This window comes from Falco biarmicus, chromosome 1 (genome assembly GCF_023638135.1).
Source record: "Falco biarmicus isolate bFalBia1 chromosome 1, bFalBia1.pri, whole genome shotgun sequence".
Taxonomy (NCBI): Eukaryota; Metazoa; Chordata; class Aves; order Falconiformes; family Falconidae; genus Falco; species Falco biarmicus.
Window position 1 is genome coordinate 30,895,397 of NC_079288.1, and position 18,309 is coordinate 30,913,705.

At 45.1% G+C, this 18,309-nt stretch overlaps 1 protein-coding gene across 2 annotated transcripts in view; it reads left to right on the forward strand.

Moving 5' to 3' along the window:
* The window catches only part of SBNO1 (strawberry notch homolog 1), a 35,216-nt gene extending 26,500 nt beyond the window's left edge, over positions 1-8,716 (forward strand). For both annotated transcript variants that reach the window (XM_056341380.1, XM_056341388.1), the window contains exons 24-32: positions 236-335; positions 861-935; positions 1,181-1,327; positions 1,407-1,501; positions 1,715-1,807; positions 2,272-2,409; positions 3,107-3,183; positions 3,938-4,131; positions 5,082-8,716. In XM_056341380.1, the coding sequence (XP_056197355.1) occupies positions 236-335; positions 861-935; positions 1,181-1,327; positions 1,407-1,501; positions 1,715-1,807; positions 2,272-2,409; positions 3,107-3,183; positions 3,938-4,131; positions 5,082-5,224 (1,062 nt within the window). In that variant the 3' untranslated portion in view covers positions 5,225-8,716. The remainder of the gene's footprint in view (positions 1-235; positions 336-860; positions 936-1,180; positions 1,328-1,406; positions 1,502-1,714; positions 1,808-2,271; positions 2,410-3,106; positions 3,184-3,937; positions 4,132-5,081) is intronic.
* Positions 8,717-18,309: the final 9,593 nt, after the last annotated feature.

Below are 18,309 nucleotides of genomic sequence, written 5' to 3' on the forward strand. Positions count from 1 at the left end.
ATCCAGGTCTTGAGTGACAACTGAAAGATAAATTTGGCAATTCTAATTAGGAGTTAAGACTGGGCTGTTTATATAGTGTAGTTTATAATTGAACAGCTAATAAACAGTTCCCTTCACTACTGCAGAGAAAAACATTTTATTGTGAATTACAAATATTTGTTAGACCACGTGTGCTTGAGGCTGAGGCACAAACACTGGATCGCATTATCAGAGCAACTTTATTTTTCTTATGCAGTATGGCAGAAATGCTTTAGAGATTGTTATGAAATCCATTGTGAACTTAGACTCCCCAATGGTCTCGCCACCTCCCGATTTTCCTGGAGACTTCTTCAAAGGTAAGTGTGATTTGCTGGATGGAATAGCTACCTTTGGGTCGTTTTCCAGTATGCAGAAAATAAAAATAATTTTAGAGCTAGAAAACACTGTTACTATTTCAGCTGATCAGCTGGCCCAGACAGGCTCTCACTGGATGTTAGTCCTCTGCATGTTGCTTGAATGTTGAAGTTCACGTGTGAAACAAGAGATGTGAACTCTCTCAGTATAAGGCACGTTCTGTATCTGCTTGGCCAAAGCATTACATACAGTTCTATGTCTTAATTTTCCTGTTACCTCTTGCAATATCTTGGTTTTCCTGTGAGCTTATATATAGTGCCACTAGTAGTTTTCCCTGCTTGTGCTTCCTGGAAGGACAGAAGGCAAAGTTCCACCTTGATTATTGAGGTACTAGGTAGCAGTTTGTATTTGAGGGGTGTCAGAAGTTTTGGAATTGGATCCTGAACAGTGATTGCTAAACAAGCTGTTACTTCATTGGTTTATTTTTAGCTGGCAAAGCAGCCATGATTTAACTTTCTTTTTCCTAGATGTTCGTCAGGGATTGATTGGCGTAGGCTTGATAAATGTAGAAGACAGATCTGGAATACTAACGCTTGATAAAGGTATTTGTGTGTTTAATGTGTCTTTAGAATGTCACTAGAGATATCATATGTCACGATGGTGGCTTTCTAGCAATAGAACTGAAGTTGTAACTATCTAAAAAGTTACTTTATGAATTCCAGAATGTTTTCCTCATTTCTGAAAGAGTGGATTTAAGTAGTCTTCTTGAGACTGAACACTGATTGAGAGCTTGTCATCAGTCTTTGTTGACCTAATATGTGTATTTCTTAATCTTTTTTTTTTTAAGATTATAACAACATAGGGAAATTTCTGAATAGAATTCTTGGCATGGAAGTACATCAGCAGAATGCTTTATTCCAGTACTTTTCTGACACGTTAAATGCAGTTATTCAAAATGCTAAAAAGAATGGAAGATACGATATGGGCATCTTGGGTGAGTAAATCAGCTTCTCTGTACTCTTGTATTTCAGTAGGAACAGAGAAACAGAATAACTTTGTCCTTTCCTTTCCAGATTTGGGCTCTGGGGATGAGAAAGTAAGGAAGGCAGACGTTAAGAAGTTTCTAACTCCTGGATATTCTACCTCTGGACACGTAGAACTATACACAGTAAGTTGATTCTGTATCTTTTTGTATGAACAAATAAAACTTGCTTGCCAGTAGGTTTCTAAAACATGGCAATTGGCTAAACATGTGCTGAGTGAGGGGAGGTTCCAGGCCTTTTACTGGACAGTGCTTGATTCCATGGGTCTTTAGTTCCTGTGTCTGTAACCGTTTTAAAGCCTGTTCCCGTTCACATACCCCTGCCTGGCTGTCTTCTAGATCAGTGTGGAGAGAGGAATGTCTTGGGACGAAGCAACTAAGATCTGGGCGGAACAGACAGGTCCAGATGATGGATTTTATTTATCACTACAGGTAAGGTTCTTCTGTCTCTTGCATTATGTCCAGACCAGCTTTATGTGAGCTAACCAAACACACTGTCTCCTGAAAAATTTACTGTTTAAATTAATTACTGCTTAGTTCTTGCAGAATGTTTTCAGTCTTGCATTAAAATTCATGTTAAGCTTGTTTCCACCACTTAAATATGAAGCACTCCTTTTTAGCTGCTCGGGATATTTTCAGATAGGAATGTGAGCCCGAATTAATAGCTCTTATTTACACTTGCATCAAGAAACCAGATGTTTTGCTGTAAGGAAAGTTGTGAGGTTCATGTGGATTAGTGGTGCTGTCTTCTAAAGGTGTCCTTATTGTTACTGGTTGTCTTGATACGCAATCACGTGTGCTGTTACTCCGTAAAGAACACAGTATGGAATCACTTCAGGTAGGTACTGTTGGCATGTTTAAACTTAAGAAGTTTTTGTTGTTGGATTTTTTTCCAGATAAGAAATAACAAGAAAACCGCTATTCTAGTAAAAGAAGTGAATCCTAAAAAGAAGCTTTTTTTAGTATACAGACCAAATACTGGGAAACAACTCAAACTAGAAACATGTGCAGACCTGAAAAAGAAATATAAGAAGGTAACCATTAAAACTATGCTACTTTTAAACTTAGAAAAATTTGAAGATAAATACTTAATTTTTCTGATATTTATGTATAATTTTGGCAAGTCAAAAACTAGGCTTATCTTTCCAGAGCAGAAGCCTGTATTTGGGTCTTTAAGTAGGTCTACATGGTTTCTGCATTCCTATAGCCAAAGCTTTCTGAATATAAATAATCTGTGGTGTGGTAATATAAAATTAATTTTTTCAGGATCCAGCAAGGAAAGTTGTGCTTCTATGTGAGGTGTACAGCCATGCTCTTAAATAAGCAGCTGTGTACAGTATATTCTAAGCAAAGATGCTGAAGCTTCAGCTGTTTGCTGATGACATTTTAAGTACTGTAATGGCTTGTTTAGAGGCTGGAAAGATCTTACCACTTTTTTTAAACAGTTTTGAGGTGTTGAATTTGTGAGAACTTGAGAGTCTGAGATCAGGTTGATTATTGGAAAAACTCTCAGATCCTGCTATGCTCAAGCATTTTTGCTCATCCTTTGAGATGACATTTCCATTGAATAGCCTGAAATTGTAATAATGTGGGGTAATGTACCTCTCATCACCATCCTAATGTTGGTGCTCCCCCTTTTCGCCTAGTACTGATGACTAAATTGCTTTTGTTCTCTGTAAGCCTTGATGTGTGTTCCTTCATTATTATTCCCACTTTGAATGACTCTTCCAGGTACCTTCTGAAGATGCTCTGCCACACTGGTTAGAGCAGTACAATTCTTCTGCGGATACTTGCACCCATGCTTACTGGTTAGTAGTTGTGTGCACGTAGATGTTTTAACTTAAACTGTTCACCTGGACTGTTTTATCAGTACTTCTCTTCTTCTACTCATGTGAGAGCTTGTACTTTTGGTTAAGAAAAAATGTCCTGTCAAATGACCCAACCTTTGAGTGGAAACATGAAGCTTTGTGGTTGCCCTTAATGTCCTAATATTTTAGAGTAATGCTAATGCGTAAGTTGTACTCTGGTGGAAGTATAATGACCCAGGAGTAGTTTGTGCTTGTCTTGATCTGATCTATTATTGTGGTAGGACAGTTGAAATGTTATTGGGGGGGGAAAAATATATTTATACTTCATGTAGAGATGAGGTGAATGTTGAAGAGCTGTTCTTGTGTCTGAGCTCAGCAGCTGATGTCTTAACTGCTGAGGAACAGCATAACTGGTAGAAGTTTCAGGTTAATATTGGAGCTTCTGAAATACAATGAGCAGACACCAGTGTCATGTAACATCATCCACTTCAGGCGATCTAAATGAGCAGTATCTTTGACTTAAAGCTCTGTACAGTTTGAAGATGAGTCTTAAATAGGCCAGTGCTTCTCCAAGCTTTACCACTAGTGGCATGCTGTAGATAAAGTATCCTTCTCTTACTGTGTACTCACAGCCCTTGCTCAGCTCTGGGTACATGTGAAATAACTTCACATCTCATTTCAAATTGAATTGGGTAGTTTGTGTTTGCAGAACTCTTTGAAAAGCTCTTTTTTTTTCTTTTCCTCTCTACTCTAGGAGAGGCAATTGTAAGAAGGCAGGCTTGGGGTTAGTTTGTGAAGTGGGACTCCGCTGTCGAACTTACTACGTCTTGTGTGGTTCAGTATTGAGCGTCTGGACAAAAGTAGAAGGCGTTCTAGCCTCTGTGAGTGGTACAAATGTGAAAATGCAAATAGTTCGTCTAAGAACAGAAGATGGGCAGAGGATCGTAGGTAAGTGCCTTGTCTGCTCCTTTGTTTCCATCTTGGAGTAGAAGGTAGTTGTAACTTAAGAGTCGCTCTGTGTTAAGAGTCACATAGGAGGCTTTATAAAAAGATGCTTGCAAGAGAAAAGTCTCGTCAGTGTGTATGTTTGGGAGGGTCAGCCGTAAAACTGTTGAAAATCTGTATCTGTAGTACAGACACCAGGTTTAGCCAGGGTAAAGGAGGAAGACGGGCTTTGGAACACTGACTCTACCAGTTCTTTTGGTTTGCTAGTAAGAAAAATGTCTTATTTGGCCTGTTCCAGCCAAGCTACCTTTTGAAACCATAAGGGCTCTCCTTTTTTTTCCCCACTTCTGGCAAAGAATATTAAGCCCTTGAAATGGTTCCTTTCATGGGTTTTGAGCTACTGAAAGTCACATGTAATCAATAGTTTAGAATGACTTCAAGGTGGTCATGTCATTTTGTGCCACACAACCTCTTGGTGAATCCCTGGCAGCAGGTACCTCAGAGACTGAAATCCACATCTGTTTTTTAAATGTGGACATCCTGTAGATGAGTGGTACCGTAGCAGCTCCTACTCTACTATAGTTTTCTAAGATGTTGAAACCAGGGTTTTCACATTTAAACTTTTCATGGTGGTGCATCTTCTGTGAGGCTAGAAAAGCAAGAATAGCTGATTTCTAGATTTAGGTGGCAGCAGGTAATGTAGGCATAAAATTTGGTTTTGGGGCAGAATGGCAACTTCTTTCTACTGCTTCATGACCTGCAGGATCTAGTGACTTCTGAAGATAAAGCTCTTACTGAGCAGCAGAACTTGTAGCTGCACTTGACTAGACTTGATGTTGGAAACGGTCACCGTTGACTGCTGCATAAATTAAATGGTGGTATCGTCAGCCTGAGGTGTTAATGAACCCATTGCCTGCGCACTTATGAGACAATTGATCTGTTGCTGTTTTCAGGTTTGATCATTCCTGCAAATTGTGTGTCGCCCCTTGTAAACCTCCTGTCGACGTCAGACCAGTCTCAACAGCTTGCAGTACAGCAGCAGCAGATATGGCAGCAGCATCACCCGCAAAGCATCACCAATTTCAACAATGCATAAGAGGACAAACTACAGGTGTTGACTTTGGTGTTTGAGGAAAAAGGCTGTAAAAGCATATCACTTGCATAAAAATCAGGGACAGATTCCAAAGAAATATAACTTTTTCAGTTCAGTTGTGTGCTCTCAAATCCTTTGGGAATAAAGAGATCTTAAAAAGGTTGGTAGAACTGAAAGCCAGCAGTTGTTTATGGTGGTGCATCTGTCTTTCCTTATGCTCTCTGTAGTGCTTCCTGTTTGCTTTTACTTTTGGCCTTTTAAGCTACAAACCACAATTTGTTTGAAAATGCTTGAAAATCCCCAAGCAGGCTTTATTTTTATCTTGTCATACAGTGCTCAGGGTTTAACGCAGTGCATCAATGCCATTGCTGTGGGAGATATCCTTGAATGCATGTATTGAGTATATATATAGAAAATATATATTGGGTTTTTCTCTTCGATTTATGAGTTTATAAAAGCATGAAACCTAGAGGTTGCACATCATGCATTCAGGTTCCTTCCCAGTTTCTGTTTGACAGTGCATGTCTTTGGAAACGGGCATGGACAGGATAAACACACCAGACAGGAATTCAGAGAGAAACACAATCTTAGTTGTACAGCATTGGTTATTGCATTTTTATAGTGTTTATACCCAGGTGTTGCATTTTTTCTGGTTCTCTCCTGGGGGTTATATATTTGAGTCTACAACATGTTCTTTTTGTGATAAACATCTTAAATTAAAATTAGTTCATTTTTAATGTATTAATGGTATTCCTAATGTGTACTGCAAAGATGGCTGGATGCCTATTTTCCTTAAATTGAAGCATTTCCTTAATCCGAGGTGGTTATGGAAACTTAAGTGCAAATTCACTTCCATCTCGCATACAATCTTATATTTTTTACTTCATTAACGTAATTTAATTTGTCACTTGTAAGATGAAACCTTACTTGAGCTGTAAATTAGAGAATGGGAAACACTTGAGGGTTCCACTGTATGTGCTGTTTCTGTTACCCAGTAACTTGAATACTGTTTAATATGTTGTAAGACATTGTAGAGTTTATCTGGAGCTGTTTAAAAGAAATTGTAATGTACAAATGTGAATAGTCACTTATCTATAATATGGGTAAGTTTTGTTTTGCCTATAATAGTAGATGTTTATAAGAAAGTGAAGGACAATGTTTGTCATTTCTTGCTTGCACAGGTTGCACTATTGAAAAATTGAGATTGTATAAACCTGTCCAAAAAACCTACAAGATCATGATCTTGTAGATGTCAAATAAAAGTTATTGTACTAACAAGAAGTGGAGTCTTGTTTAGGCAATCACCATATTTAAAAAAAAACCACTAACAAGTCTATACAATTGGAATTTGACAGGACTTGGCATGTTCCAGTCTGCTTTAACCAGGCTTCTGTCTTGCAGCCCAAATAATCTCAGTTGAACTCATTAATGAGGCAAGAAGTAAACTGTGTAAACCTGTAAGGGTCACCTGGCAGAGCAGCAATCCATGTAGCGTAGGGCACTTCTGTAACCAGACTGAAGTGTTGTAAAGAGCGTTTCCAGAAGTAACGGGGCCAGAAGGTCCACAGCTTCAGGCTGAAGGGAGTTTCTTTATGGGAATTACTTTGCTTGAGGTGCCCTTAACACTGCCTGCGCAGGCACCTGCGGGCGGTAACAGCACCTGCTTCCCTCTGCTCCCTGTCTGGCCGGGGCGAGGGGATGCGTCCCCTGCACGTGCTTGTGACTAACTGGAAACACGGATCTAGGCTAAACCAGCACACGCTCTACCACCATGGCACCCGCTACGTCTCTGCAAAGCGCTTGTGATGCAGGTGGTAGGTGTTGCAGAGCTTTGTAACCTGCTGGCAGTCAGGGGAGGCTGGCCTGAGTGCTTGGCGCACCTGTAGGGGCTTGGGAAAGCTGTAGACCACAGGCAGGGTGTGGGGGAGGATGTTCATGTGTTTTGTACCCACCATTGGATGTATTTGGCATCCATTCCGGGAAAAGTAATGGGATTGAGAGGCATGTTGACATACTACTGCAGCAGGTAGTGAACCAAACAACTAGTGCCAGCAAGCAGTGTGTGGACTTTGCTGCCTTTTTGTTTTAATTCTTACTGTTTGGTGTAGAAACTTCTACCATCTGAGATGGTAACAATATTTTAGATACTAATCCTCAGTAAGATGGTTCTGGAAGTGGTAAGTTCACAAGTAGTAATACTTTTTTTAAACAATTCATTATTTAAATAACACGCTTAAGTTCCTAAGTGCGCTTCTCAGCCTGTTGTGTGAATTTTGGTGGTTGGGGTGAGCAAATCCTGAATTGGGTATTTGCTGTATTGGTAACCAAACTGCTATTTTGGGGAGCTCACACCCTCTTAAATTTCCCATGGACTTTTGTCCCCTGAAGGGAAAAAACCTGATGGTACTCAAAAAGATCCGTAAGAACTGTTCCCGTTCCAGAAATCAGTTTCCCTCCTTGCTGTCCTTTGCCTGCTCTCTGCTACCTGCCACCATCGATGCCTTGGCTTTGTCATTCAGTTAATAACACATCTGCATCCACAGCTCTGCAGTGTTATAACACCTTAAAGGTTTAACATCAAAAAAAATAAGCCTTCCAGCTACAGAAACAATTTCTGTTTTGAAAATTCCTGCTTGGCGGTTGGGGTGTGGTTTTTGGGTAGTAGTTTGTTCCTTGCATGAGCTGCTGATAAAGCTTGGGGAAGGAAAGGCGGATAAATAGCACAGGGGATGGGATAAGGAGCAGCCATACAGTGTCCGCTTGCAGCGCTGCCCCTAAGACAAACATCCTCAGGAAGGAAAAAGGAGAGAGCGATGGGCATGGTGTAAATTACCTGGCTCTGCAGGAGCGGTCTCTGTGTTTTTCCTGCTTGTGGGGCATTGACCTGCTTCGTACAAACTGCCATCTGAAATGGATGTAAACTATATGAAGGGTAGATGTCTGCTAACAGGCAAAGCTACCTGTAAAATGGCAGTAATTTCTGTATTGCCTGAGTTTTGGAAGCATGCTGTAGGAGGGGAAGATACATATTTAAGTTGACTTGGGAACTGAATGTATAAAGTTTGGGGTTTTTTTTAAACTGTCCCTTGACAGCAATTAAATTTTGACTCGTTAACTAGTTTTGTACTTAAGATACGTCTGATGCAGTAAATGCAATTATAACCCACTAAAAGCTCCCTCTGTACAGCAAGTTTTCAGTTTTTTTCCCCGATCACTGGATGGTCCATTGGGAATGCCCCTCCTGTGGGGAACCAAGTCCTTACAGATACTAGTTGTCTAGTCAGTGTGTAGTATTTTCTTTGTAAATGAAGAAAGCTCTGCAACCTGTAAACATTTGTCAAGTGAATTATCAAGGGTTTTTTGTATTTTTCTTTCATGTTTGGAATAAGCTTCACTCAGATCCCATCGTGTTCTGTACATATATAGAAAGAGTATGTATGTATATAGAGATGTTAAAGCTACTGAATTATTGAATGTAAATAACTCTTTGTTTTCCTTTGTGGGTTTTTTTTTTCTTCATGACCTTCCCAAGATGTATTCCTATTTTCTCAACCTGCCAAACCGGCAGTTTGTGTGTACTTTGAAATATATATAGCATATATAAAACTTCCAAGGGATGCGTGCATACATTGTAGACGTTATGTGTTGTCATCATTTTTTTTCAAAGCTATCAATTGTCTGTCTGCCATGATCCTTTTGATGCTATGTGGTTTTATTCTGTATTTTTAGTGTATAACGCATTTTCTTGAGAGAATTGGGTTCCCAGTGTCTTTCGGTGGCTGGTACTATGCACTTCCTAGTGCCTGTATCAGAAACAAATATTTGAATTTTCACATCGTTTGTTTTCTTTAGTCTTTTCAGCGCGTTTCAGGTGGTGAGCTGTAACCCTAGATACATCTCAGTGTTCTTCCACGTACCAGTGTCTCCTGTTGTCCATTCCATGAGCTCCTACAATACAGAGTTCTAGGATCCAGTGCATCAGCAACATGAGACCTGCCCACTGCCCTAACATATAGACATGTGTTACTACAGTCATCTTAAATGTCAACTGTCTTAAAAGCACTTAAAAGAGAGGAGGAAAGATACATCTGTATTTCCTGGGAAAGTTTGACTTTCATATAATGTCTAAATGTTCAACATGGAGGTAATGGGACTTTCTTACCGTTGGAAAAAATGGTGCATATTTTTAATTGCCAGATAAAAATACACATATTTATATCAAAGTTAGGGATTAATGAGAAATCCCTTGAATTGTCTGTCTCTTATTTAGCACTTAAGCTTCCACCAGCTGTCACCCAGGTTTTGTCTGCCCTTTTTTGGAAGGACCATGTCCGTACAGTCATTCCCTGAATTCACGGTTTGCAAAGCCCGTTGACTGGACAGTCACAGCACTGAGTGTCCAGCTGCGAACAGCAACGCTTCTGGTAGTTTCTGTGGTCGATCCGAGCTTTAACAACAAATGTGGAGAAATAACAGCGGCAGTTTGCCATGTACTGGCAGCTGTGGTGTGTGGTGCTGTGGCACAGGCTCCCATGGTGAAGGCTGACGGAGTTGGCAGAATTAATTAACGCAGCCGCAAACCTGCCCAAGGGCCAAGTGGGGCATGGGAAACCTCGAGGGCTGACGCTTCAGCCGGGAGCAGCGTTGGCCTGGTTTGCTGCTGTGGTTGTATTTGGAGTTTGAAAAGCAATGACTCTCTTTTTAAGGAGAAAAACGTGGAGGGAAGGAAAGACTGGAAATACCGGTGTTTCTCAGTCACAATTACCACAGCGGAGAGCAGATTGCCTCTCAAAGCTTGGGCTGAAGGGAGCGATAAGTAAAAAAAACAAGCAAGAGCTTAATTCATTTGATGTACTTTGCTTTTTCTTAGTTGCTCCAAAATAACTTCTGAGCAAAGGAAATGGGAGGCAATAGTAAGATTCAAGAATAGGAACCAGGCAGGTTCCAAACTCGTGTAGGGAATTTCTTGCCTGCTGCGCTGTGAGCCGATACCGCGGGGTTTATCGAGCTGCATGCCGTGCGTGCGAAGGATGCTGGCGTTTCTTCCCAGAAGAAAGGTGTCTGGGCAGAGGGCACAGGCTGAAATAACGGAGCTGGAGCATTTAAGCAGGCAGCCAAACCAATCCAGGAATCCATTCGGCTTTAAGTGATGCCTTTTGTTTATGGAAGTCCTGCAGCGCTTCCATACCTGCATCAAGGCGTATTGGATTCTGCAAGAACTAAGCCTGGTCGATGCTTCTGAACCTCCTCGTGCTGTGGGCATGACTGCAATGAGACGGGTCGCCTGCAGAAGAGCAGTTTTCCTATTCCTTATTTGCGCCGGGAAGGATAAAGAGATATTTCTGCTGCAGTTTCTGATGACATACATATTGATGTATCCACTCACTGATCTGAGGAGGATAACCAATGCCAGTTTCATTGCCGGTGCATAATGGCGTTTTTACTTGCCAAGATTTGATTTATTTCTCAGTCCTTGACATCAAGTCCCATGCCCTGCTGCGTTTTATGTGAGGTGGGTGTTCACTGCCTCGGCATCTTCCAGGGAGCCCGCGGAGGGGCTGTACCGCGCCCCTGCGATACCTTACTCTAGGAGGCTACCTCAGCACGAAGGACACGCTGATTTTTTTTTAAGCAGGACTTTGCTATTAGTACTTCTTCAGTCTACGCCTTTAATAGTCCAACATGACAGAATTCTAAAGCCATCTAATGTTGAAGATGAATTCTAGGTGGTCTTTTTATTGCCTGCCCTAACTGGAAACCTTTGCCAAGCTTTGAGACCTCGCTGCGCCGTGTGTCCCTGCCTTCGCCACACGAGGGGCCAGAGTGGCAGAGCTTGGAGCACCCCACAATGAAATACTACAGCAATGGTTAGAAAGATTTATACTCCCCAAACCGACAAACTGGAATATGATGAACTGTCAATTCTCTATTGAGTTCTTTTTTTTTTTTTAATTGAAAAAAAATGTTAAATAAATTAAACCAATGACTACTTTGGGGTTCCCCCCTCCCCCCCCCCTTTTAATTTTCTGTTGTGGAACTTAGCCACGTAGGTTGTTTGTACTGGAACGCCTTTCAGCGGTACTGCTGCATACACTGAACGTACCCGTGGCTCTGTTTTAGGATCCTTCAGACTGGTGGAAGTCCTGTTTTAATAATCCGAACATCTTTGCTTTCAATCCACTTAAAAACCTGGCATCTCACCTGGTTAATTTCACTGGTTAATTAAACTGGCTTTATTGGTTGTGAAGAGCAAATTCAGGACATTCTCTTAATGCTAATTGTAGCGATCTTATAAAAGAAGAGTTTTTAAAAACTCTTATCAAGGTTGGAAAGTATCAACTTCTTCATATTTTATTCATGCCATGCAAATACCTTTCCTTTATCCAAAGAGTTCTTTTGGGATAAACAGGCTGATCTTATTTTTGTAAATCATTTTGTGTTGACTTTTATTCTCATTTTCCCCGAATCTGGAAAAGTGATGAGGCCAAGTTCTCAGCAATAAATGAAGATGCCCAAACCTCAGACTTTAATTATTCATTTTCATAAAGCAGTAGCCTTTGTTCTGTAAGTAAGGGAGAAACGTCTTAAGAGTGGTTTTGGTTGGCTTTTTTCCAGTGTGTAAATAGTACACCTTAAAAATGCCAGAGAGGCAGCTTGTGAGCTGACGGCTTCTGCCTCTGGAACTCCAAGTCAGGTTTATATGTTCCTTCCTTCCACCTTTATAAGGTGGAAGAATTGACTGTGCCTGTTAAATACACAATGAATTGCTGGTAATGAAACAGAGATCTGTATCAGCTTCGCCAGAGTGACTAAGTTAAATCATAAACGAAGGTGCAAGCGATTTAATTACTCCTGGGTAAGATCTCCCCTGAAGTCACTTGGAGTGAACAAAACTGTGGATGTGAGCAATGAAGCAGCAAAGACCTGAGCCCGCAGCTGGTCTCCACAAACCATCCCTGGCGTTGCCCTCTCTGTGCAGAATGGGGCTTCAGGAGTGGGTGCTTGGGACCGGGACTTCCCTGGCCACAGCTCCCGCCTGCTTTTGTGCGGGAATTCTCCCATCCCCGGCTCAGGCCTCAGAGCTGCCGGCTGGCAGCTGAGCCACATGCGCCCCGCTGGCCCTTTGCTGCTTCCCAGCGCGGACTCAAGCAAACCACCGTTCCCTCCCTTTCCCAGCAAGAGAAAAGCCTGTGCCAGGCCCGCGCGCTCCTGGGGAGGGAAGGCTGCCATGGCCTGGCCTGCCCTCTTGGAAAGCCATTTTGGGCCAGTGGATCACGCTGGGGGGCTTGATCTTTGGCTCACGCTGTGGCTGCGTCGTGCTCGGTCTTTGGCTCACACCGTGGCTGTGCCATGCTCGGTCGCTGGCGAGTCTCAGCCCCAGACTACACTATTTACATTACAGCCAACTCTGTGCCGCGATGAGGCTGCCAGGGCTGTAAATCCTTCACATCCGGGCCTGTCCCTCCCTCTCCGTGCGTGCACACCGAGCCCCTGCCGCGGCCGGCGCAGTGGCTGCCAGGCTGCAATGGCTGCCGGGCCGGCCGGCAGCTCCATGGGGAAGACCCACAGTGTGTCTGCTCCACAGACACTCGGGGGGAACCACGACCTCCCCTCTTTGCTTTTGTAGGGAGTGAAGAAGGGGTTCACGGTCAGGAGGGCAGCAGGCGGCTGCTGTCACCCTTCAGGTAGATGTTTAAGCGGAGTTTGAATATTTGGCTGCCTAAAGATACTTCATATTTCCAAGCCCTAATGCTGTGGGCATCATCCTGTCCCACTGCCTCTGCTGGGAGAGTGCAATCCAGGCATCGGCACTGCCGGACCCGCAGCCACGCATGCCCTGAGCTGGGCACGGAGGCTCTTAGGGCAGTGATCCTCATGGGCAGACACGTCTTAGGAGAGGCATCTCCAGTGCTCTCACCTCTGCGTCAAGTGGCATCCTGGGGCAGGAGCTCGGCAGATGTGTTAGACCCATCCTGGCAAACACCGTGTCTGAGGCCCTGGCCCGGGCGAGGGAAGGAGGCGCCGTGCCTGGCAGCATCAGCCGCAGACCCCTGAGGAGCTGCCCGTGCCAGGCACCGTGCTCTGCGGGATCCTGCTGCTGCATGGCTGTAATTTACCCCCCGGTTTTCTTCCCCCTGCTCTGTGCTCTTCCACACCCCCACCCCCCACCCCGCTACCCAGTTGTTGTGAAGCTCCACATTCCTTTCCTCGCAGTCATTTCCATTTTCCAGCCCTGGGCTTTGCTTACACTCTCTCCTCCACTTCCTTTGCTCAAATGACCAGTAACAAAACTATTAGGGATGCTCCTAATAGTCTGGCTTTACAGCTGGTGTTGCAATGAGGCACGGAGCTGTCTGTGCCTCCATTCTTTGTTTCAGGAATGTGTCACTGGCCTGGTGGCACTTGGTTTGCCCTTGGAAGGCTTTCTGCGTTCCTCCAAAACGTGATGCGATTCTACAGCCATCACGGGTGTCACACACCAGCACGACTTGCTCAGGGCATTTGGGTGTTTGGCACCAGGGAAGCGCTTGGGGCGAGCCAGCATGCAGCAATGCTGTGGGTTCCCCGGCTCCTGGACGCAGAGCAGGTTCAGGAGCTTTCCCAGACAGGGCTGGGAGGAAAGCAGGTCTCCTAGGATCCTGCACACCAGCCAAAGGGTGGGGTGCTCCCTGCCCCGGGCCGGCCTGGCTGCCTGCCTTGGCACAGCCTTCAAGGGCGCCGGAGTGGGAGGGAAGTGGGAGTCCAGCCTGCGGGGCAAGATGGGAGCGTCCTTCCAGGCAAACCGAAGGGATGGGGCAGGGTGGAGCGCTCGTTGGTCTGGAAAGACGATGGGGGGAAGCCCTGTAAAGTGGGGATAACGCGATAATTCATCCCTGCAAACTACAGCAAGGAAGGAGGAACCCCCCAGCCCAAGCCCCCAGCTGGGCAGCCCGCCTGGCTTCCCCCCATCCTCAGCAGGGCAGGGAAGAGCTGAGGGGGCTCAGGAGCTTTACTTGCCTGTTCTTCACAAGCAAAACGAAGCTGTTTCCTTTCTGCTCTTATTTTCTTTTGCTGGTTTTCATCGGAATCTGGGCTGGTTTTGATATTGGTGCCTGGTGCTTGTTTGCCTGGCAAACTGCAAATAGGAAAACTCTCATTAGAGAGATTCCAGGCCTGTGCTTTTGTGGCTGAGGGCTTGGAAACTTCTCATTCCCGCGCTGTGGTCCTCCAGGGAGACCTCCAGCTGGAGCAGGAGAGAGCAGGCTTGCTACTCCCACTATCTCCAAGGTAAACCCAGAGCAGCATTAAGGCCTCTTTATCTTAAGCATGTCCAAGCTCTTCTGAGAGCTTTACAGGTGCTGTTTGCTTTTTCTCCTTCTGGTATGTGCCACCTTGAAGGCAGAACATCCCCCTCAAAGATGGAACGGGCCTGGAACCGGCTCCTCAGCCCACAGGGCAGCACCCGCGCGGCGATGCTGAGCAGCTGTCTGCCTGGCAGGGCTGCTCCACTTGGCAGCCAGACAAAGGACTCAGGAGTAGGAGGAAAACAAGGCTGGGAGGGAAAGTCGCTCCAGATAATACGGCATCTGGCCTGGGAGGAACCATATGAAAGTGGGGAGAAGGGCTAGGCTGGGAAAAAGTTTGTCTGGGAGAATTTCAGGGGAGAGAGGCTGACCGGAATAGGCATCCCGCCTCTGATGCCGAGTTGCTGCGAGGCTGCCCGCTGACGTGGGCCAGCGCTGGGCGAGGATGTCCTGGGGTCTGGCTCACAGCAGCTCCTGGCCTTGGCTGCACCACAGCCCCCCTCGCAGAGGGGCTCAGAGGGCTGTTTCCTGCGGGGGAAAGAGGATAGAGCCAGGGAATCTGCATTTCTGTTCAGGATCTTGTGCATTTGGGTGAGGATGGGGCAGAAAGCGGCAAACGGCAGCCAAAAAGCAGGTCGCCGTGGAGGGACACCAAGGGCTGTCAGCTTTCCTTCAGGAACAGAAAGAGCAGGAGGGAAACCTCGTACAATCCGCACCGAGCGAGGGAACAGAGACGGGAATGTCAGGAGTTGTAGCAATGTGTTAAGACAGCAGCAACAATGGTGCCAAAAAGGATAAAGTGCACCATTTTCCCTTCATGCCAGTGTCCCAGACAGCCCCAGGAGCATGCGAGGTGGCCCTGGAGCAGAGCCTGGGGAAGGAGGCATTCTGCACCAGGAGTTGCTGGCTCCTTATGATTACAGTGAGAAAGGTACTCAGCTCTGTAAAGTGTCTTTTAAAATGCTACTTGTTAGAGCTGACACTCGCTTTTACCACTTGTGCTCTTCAAGGAGGTTAAGCCTGCCTCCACTCACGACTTAAAAAGCTTAATTTTCAGCCTAGGCCCATCAGAGACTTTTCACTTTGTTTTGGATGATAGTCTTTGTTTGGAGACTTGCAGATTAAATTAGTGCTCAGAAACTTGTAGCTGCATTTATGATTATTTTATGTACGATGCTGGATTCCCAGAAATGTAGGGAGAAGTATTTGAATATAAACTCCCTCCAGAAAAAGGAACAGACTTCCCATCTCTTTCTCCTTGCTGCTACACAGGTCTCCGTGGTGGGTAAAGGACAGTTAGAACAACCCCAAGTCACTCAACCCATTAAGCCTGAGAACAATTAATTACATTGAAATTAATGCACAAATGTAATGTTTTACACATGCCAAAGACATGACAGGAAAAACCAGGGTCTGGCTGTGCCATCTTTAATTCTTGTCCATGTTGATTTAATCCAGGATGATAAGAAAACAAGCCCAGTTTACGCTCTCTGTTTGCAGTTTCTGAGAGCGTTACAGCCTAGGTCTGCAGACACTGATGGTATTTACTTTTATTTCCACACACAGGAGGGGCAAACAATTTGTCTTAAAGCATGGCCCAAGGTCCCTAGTGCTACTGTAGACAGCCATCCTGAGAGCCAGCTGCTGCCAGCGCCTTCCAACATCACGCTTTGCACGTGTGTTCCTTTACACCCTCACCAGAGGGGTTCAGCATCCAACCTCGCAGAGCTTTGGGAAGAGAAAACCTCCCAGAGATCAGTCAGAACTTTGGCTAAGCAGGGGCTGGAAGGCTCACTCTGTGGAAACACTGGCTGCTGAGTATTCCCAGTGGTTTGGGAGGAGCAGAGGTGAGAAAGTCAAAGCAGGAGAGGGAACAGAGAAAATTACAAAAAAAAAAAAAAAAAAAAAAGGGACACACACAGGGTGAACGCTGCAGATCTTACACAACTGACAAGAGGTAGCTGTACCTGGAAAATAAATCATCTGCGCTTGCAGATGACTGAAGAGACAGACACCTCTTACCGTCCATCCTCCCTTGCTGAGAAACATAAGCACACACATTTATTTTCAAGTTACCTCATAGCGTGGAGAAGGCTTGAAAATGTCACACGCGTGATAAAATGGCTCTGCTGTATTTCCTGCTCTATGACTAGGCCACTCGGTGATTAAGAGCTGCTTTGGCTGTCAGTAAACAAGACTGTGCCATCAGTCTGCAGAGCAGGGACCTGCGGCTTGCTGCAAACAGCCTGGAGCATGCATGCTGCTGGAACTGTAGCTGTTACACTCGATGCAGGGTTTGCAGGTGCATAACACACCTCTCTGCAGTGCAGGCCATGCTCATGACACAAAACAAGTTTAAAAGTGCAGGCAGCCCCTCCGAGGCAGCTCACACCTGTGGTCACCCTGCTAAGCAGTCAGCCCGGGGCCCAAACATGATGGTGTTTTTATGGTGGCCACAGAGCATGTGGCAGATAGGAAGAATTAGCAGGTACTTCCTACCCCAGCCGACTTCAGCAGCATCTGCAAAAAAACCCCAAGAGGCAGTTAGTAAAGTCGGTGGAAGCTTATATAGCACCTGAGGCCAAGCAGTAAGGTTGTCATTTACCGGGGTCTTGTGTCTTGTGCCACCACTGCTGCCTGTGCCCAGAGAGCTGCAGAGCAAATGTAACATACTGAGCTACGGTACTGCTGGGCTCCCGCTGAGAGCACAAACAGTCTCACCCTACAAGCCTGGCCACCTCCACAAGCCTGACCCTCACAGTTTGCTCCAAAGCTCGCAGTGGCTTGTGCTGAAGAAAGGATAATCTTTACAGGATTGTCTCCTTACACACACACACACAGACACCACAATCCCCCCCTCAATGTTGTATACTTTGAAGCTGTCGTTGTAAAACCCAAGCAAAACACAGGGCATCTTGTTCTTCACAGTGCTGCTCTGAGCAGAGTTTTGTAGAGTTGGTGTAAAGCTGCAAAAAAGATGGCAAGCTGGGAACACTCCCATTTTGCACTCACTTGGTGTGACTGTAAACAACCGCACAGCAATGGAAAATCCCAGAGCGGCGTGCCCCTCGCCTGCAGGACTTCACTGGCCTTCCAGGAATTGGCAGAAAAGCACTTATTTGTGAATCTGAAGTGAAGCTTTAGGGACGCAAAGTTCTCACTCACACAGCGCCGGCCGTGAGGGCTTACCAGTGCAATCTTTCAGGACGCTAATAAGAATTACACAGTTAAAGCCTCAAGCACCAGTGTGAAAATATTGTCACTGAGCATGTAATTCTGTGCCTGGGGCTCTCAGGTCCCCTCTCGAACAGACTGGAGCGTGGATCAGTTTTTGTAAGGCTAGTCTGTGCCGCTCTGGGCTTGGCCACAATGCCAGAGTCGTGTGCTTGGACTGGAGATAAAATACAAAACGGTAACAAGATCATGTATTTCATCTGGTACCAGTCATAATTTTTAGATGTTTTGTTCATGCAGCGTGCAGTTGCTAGGGCATGAGCTGGGGAGCAGGTGGGTTCAAAGGCTGGCTGGCTTTTCCCACTCTGCCTCAATTCTCCTTTGTGCAGAGGAAATCATCTAATTGCTCCGTGACTGTTTCCGTGTCTCTGCGATGGAGATGCTACCTGCCTCCCTCTGCAGAGCAGCCCATAGTGACAGATACTACGGGCCTCAATCAGCATCACTGAAAAGGAATTTGCCCCTGACTTCCAAGGGATCAGGCTCTCTGTGTGTGCTGTCACCGGCATTAAGAGCGATACATAGCCTTGGATAGACGTTAATTAGCACGTGCAATAAAACCACCAAGTA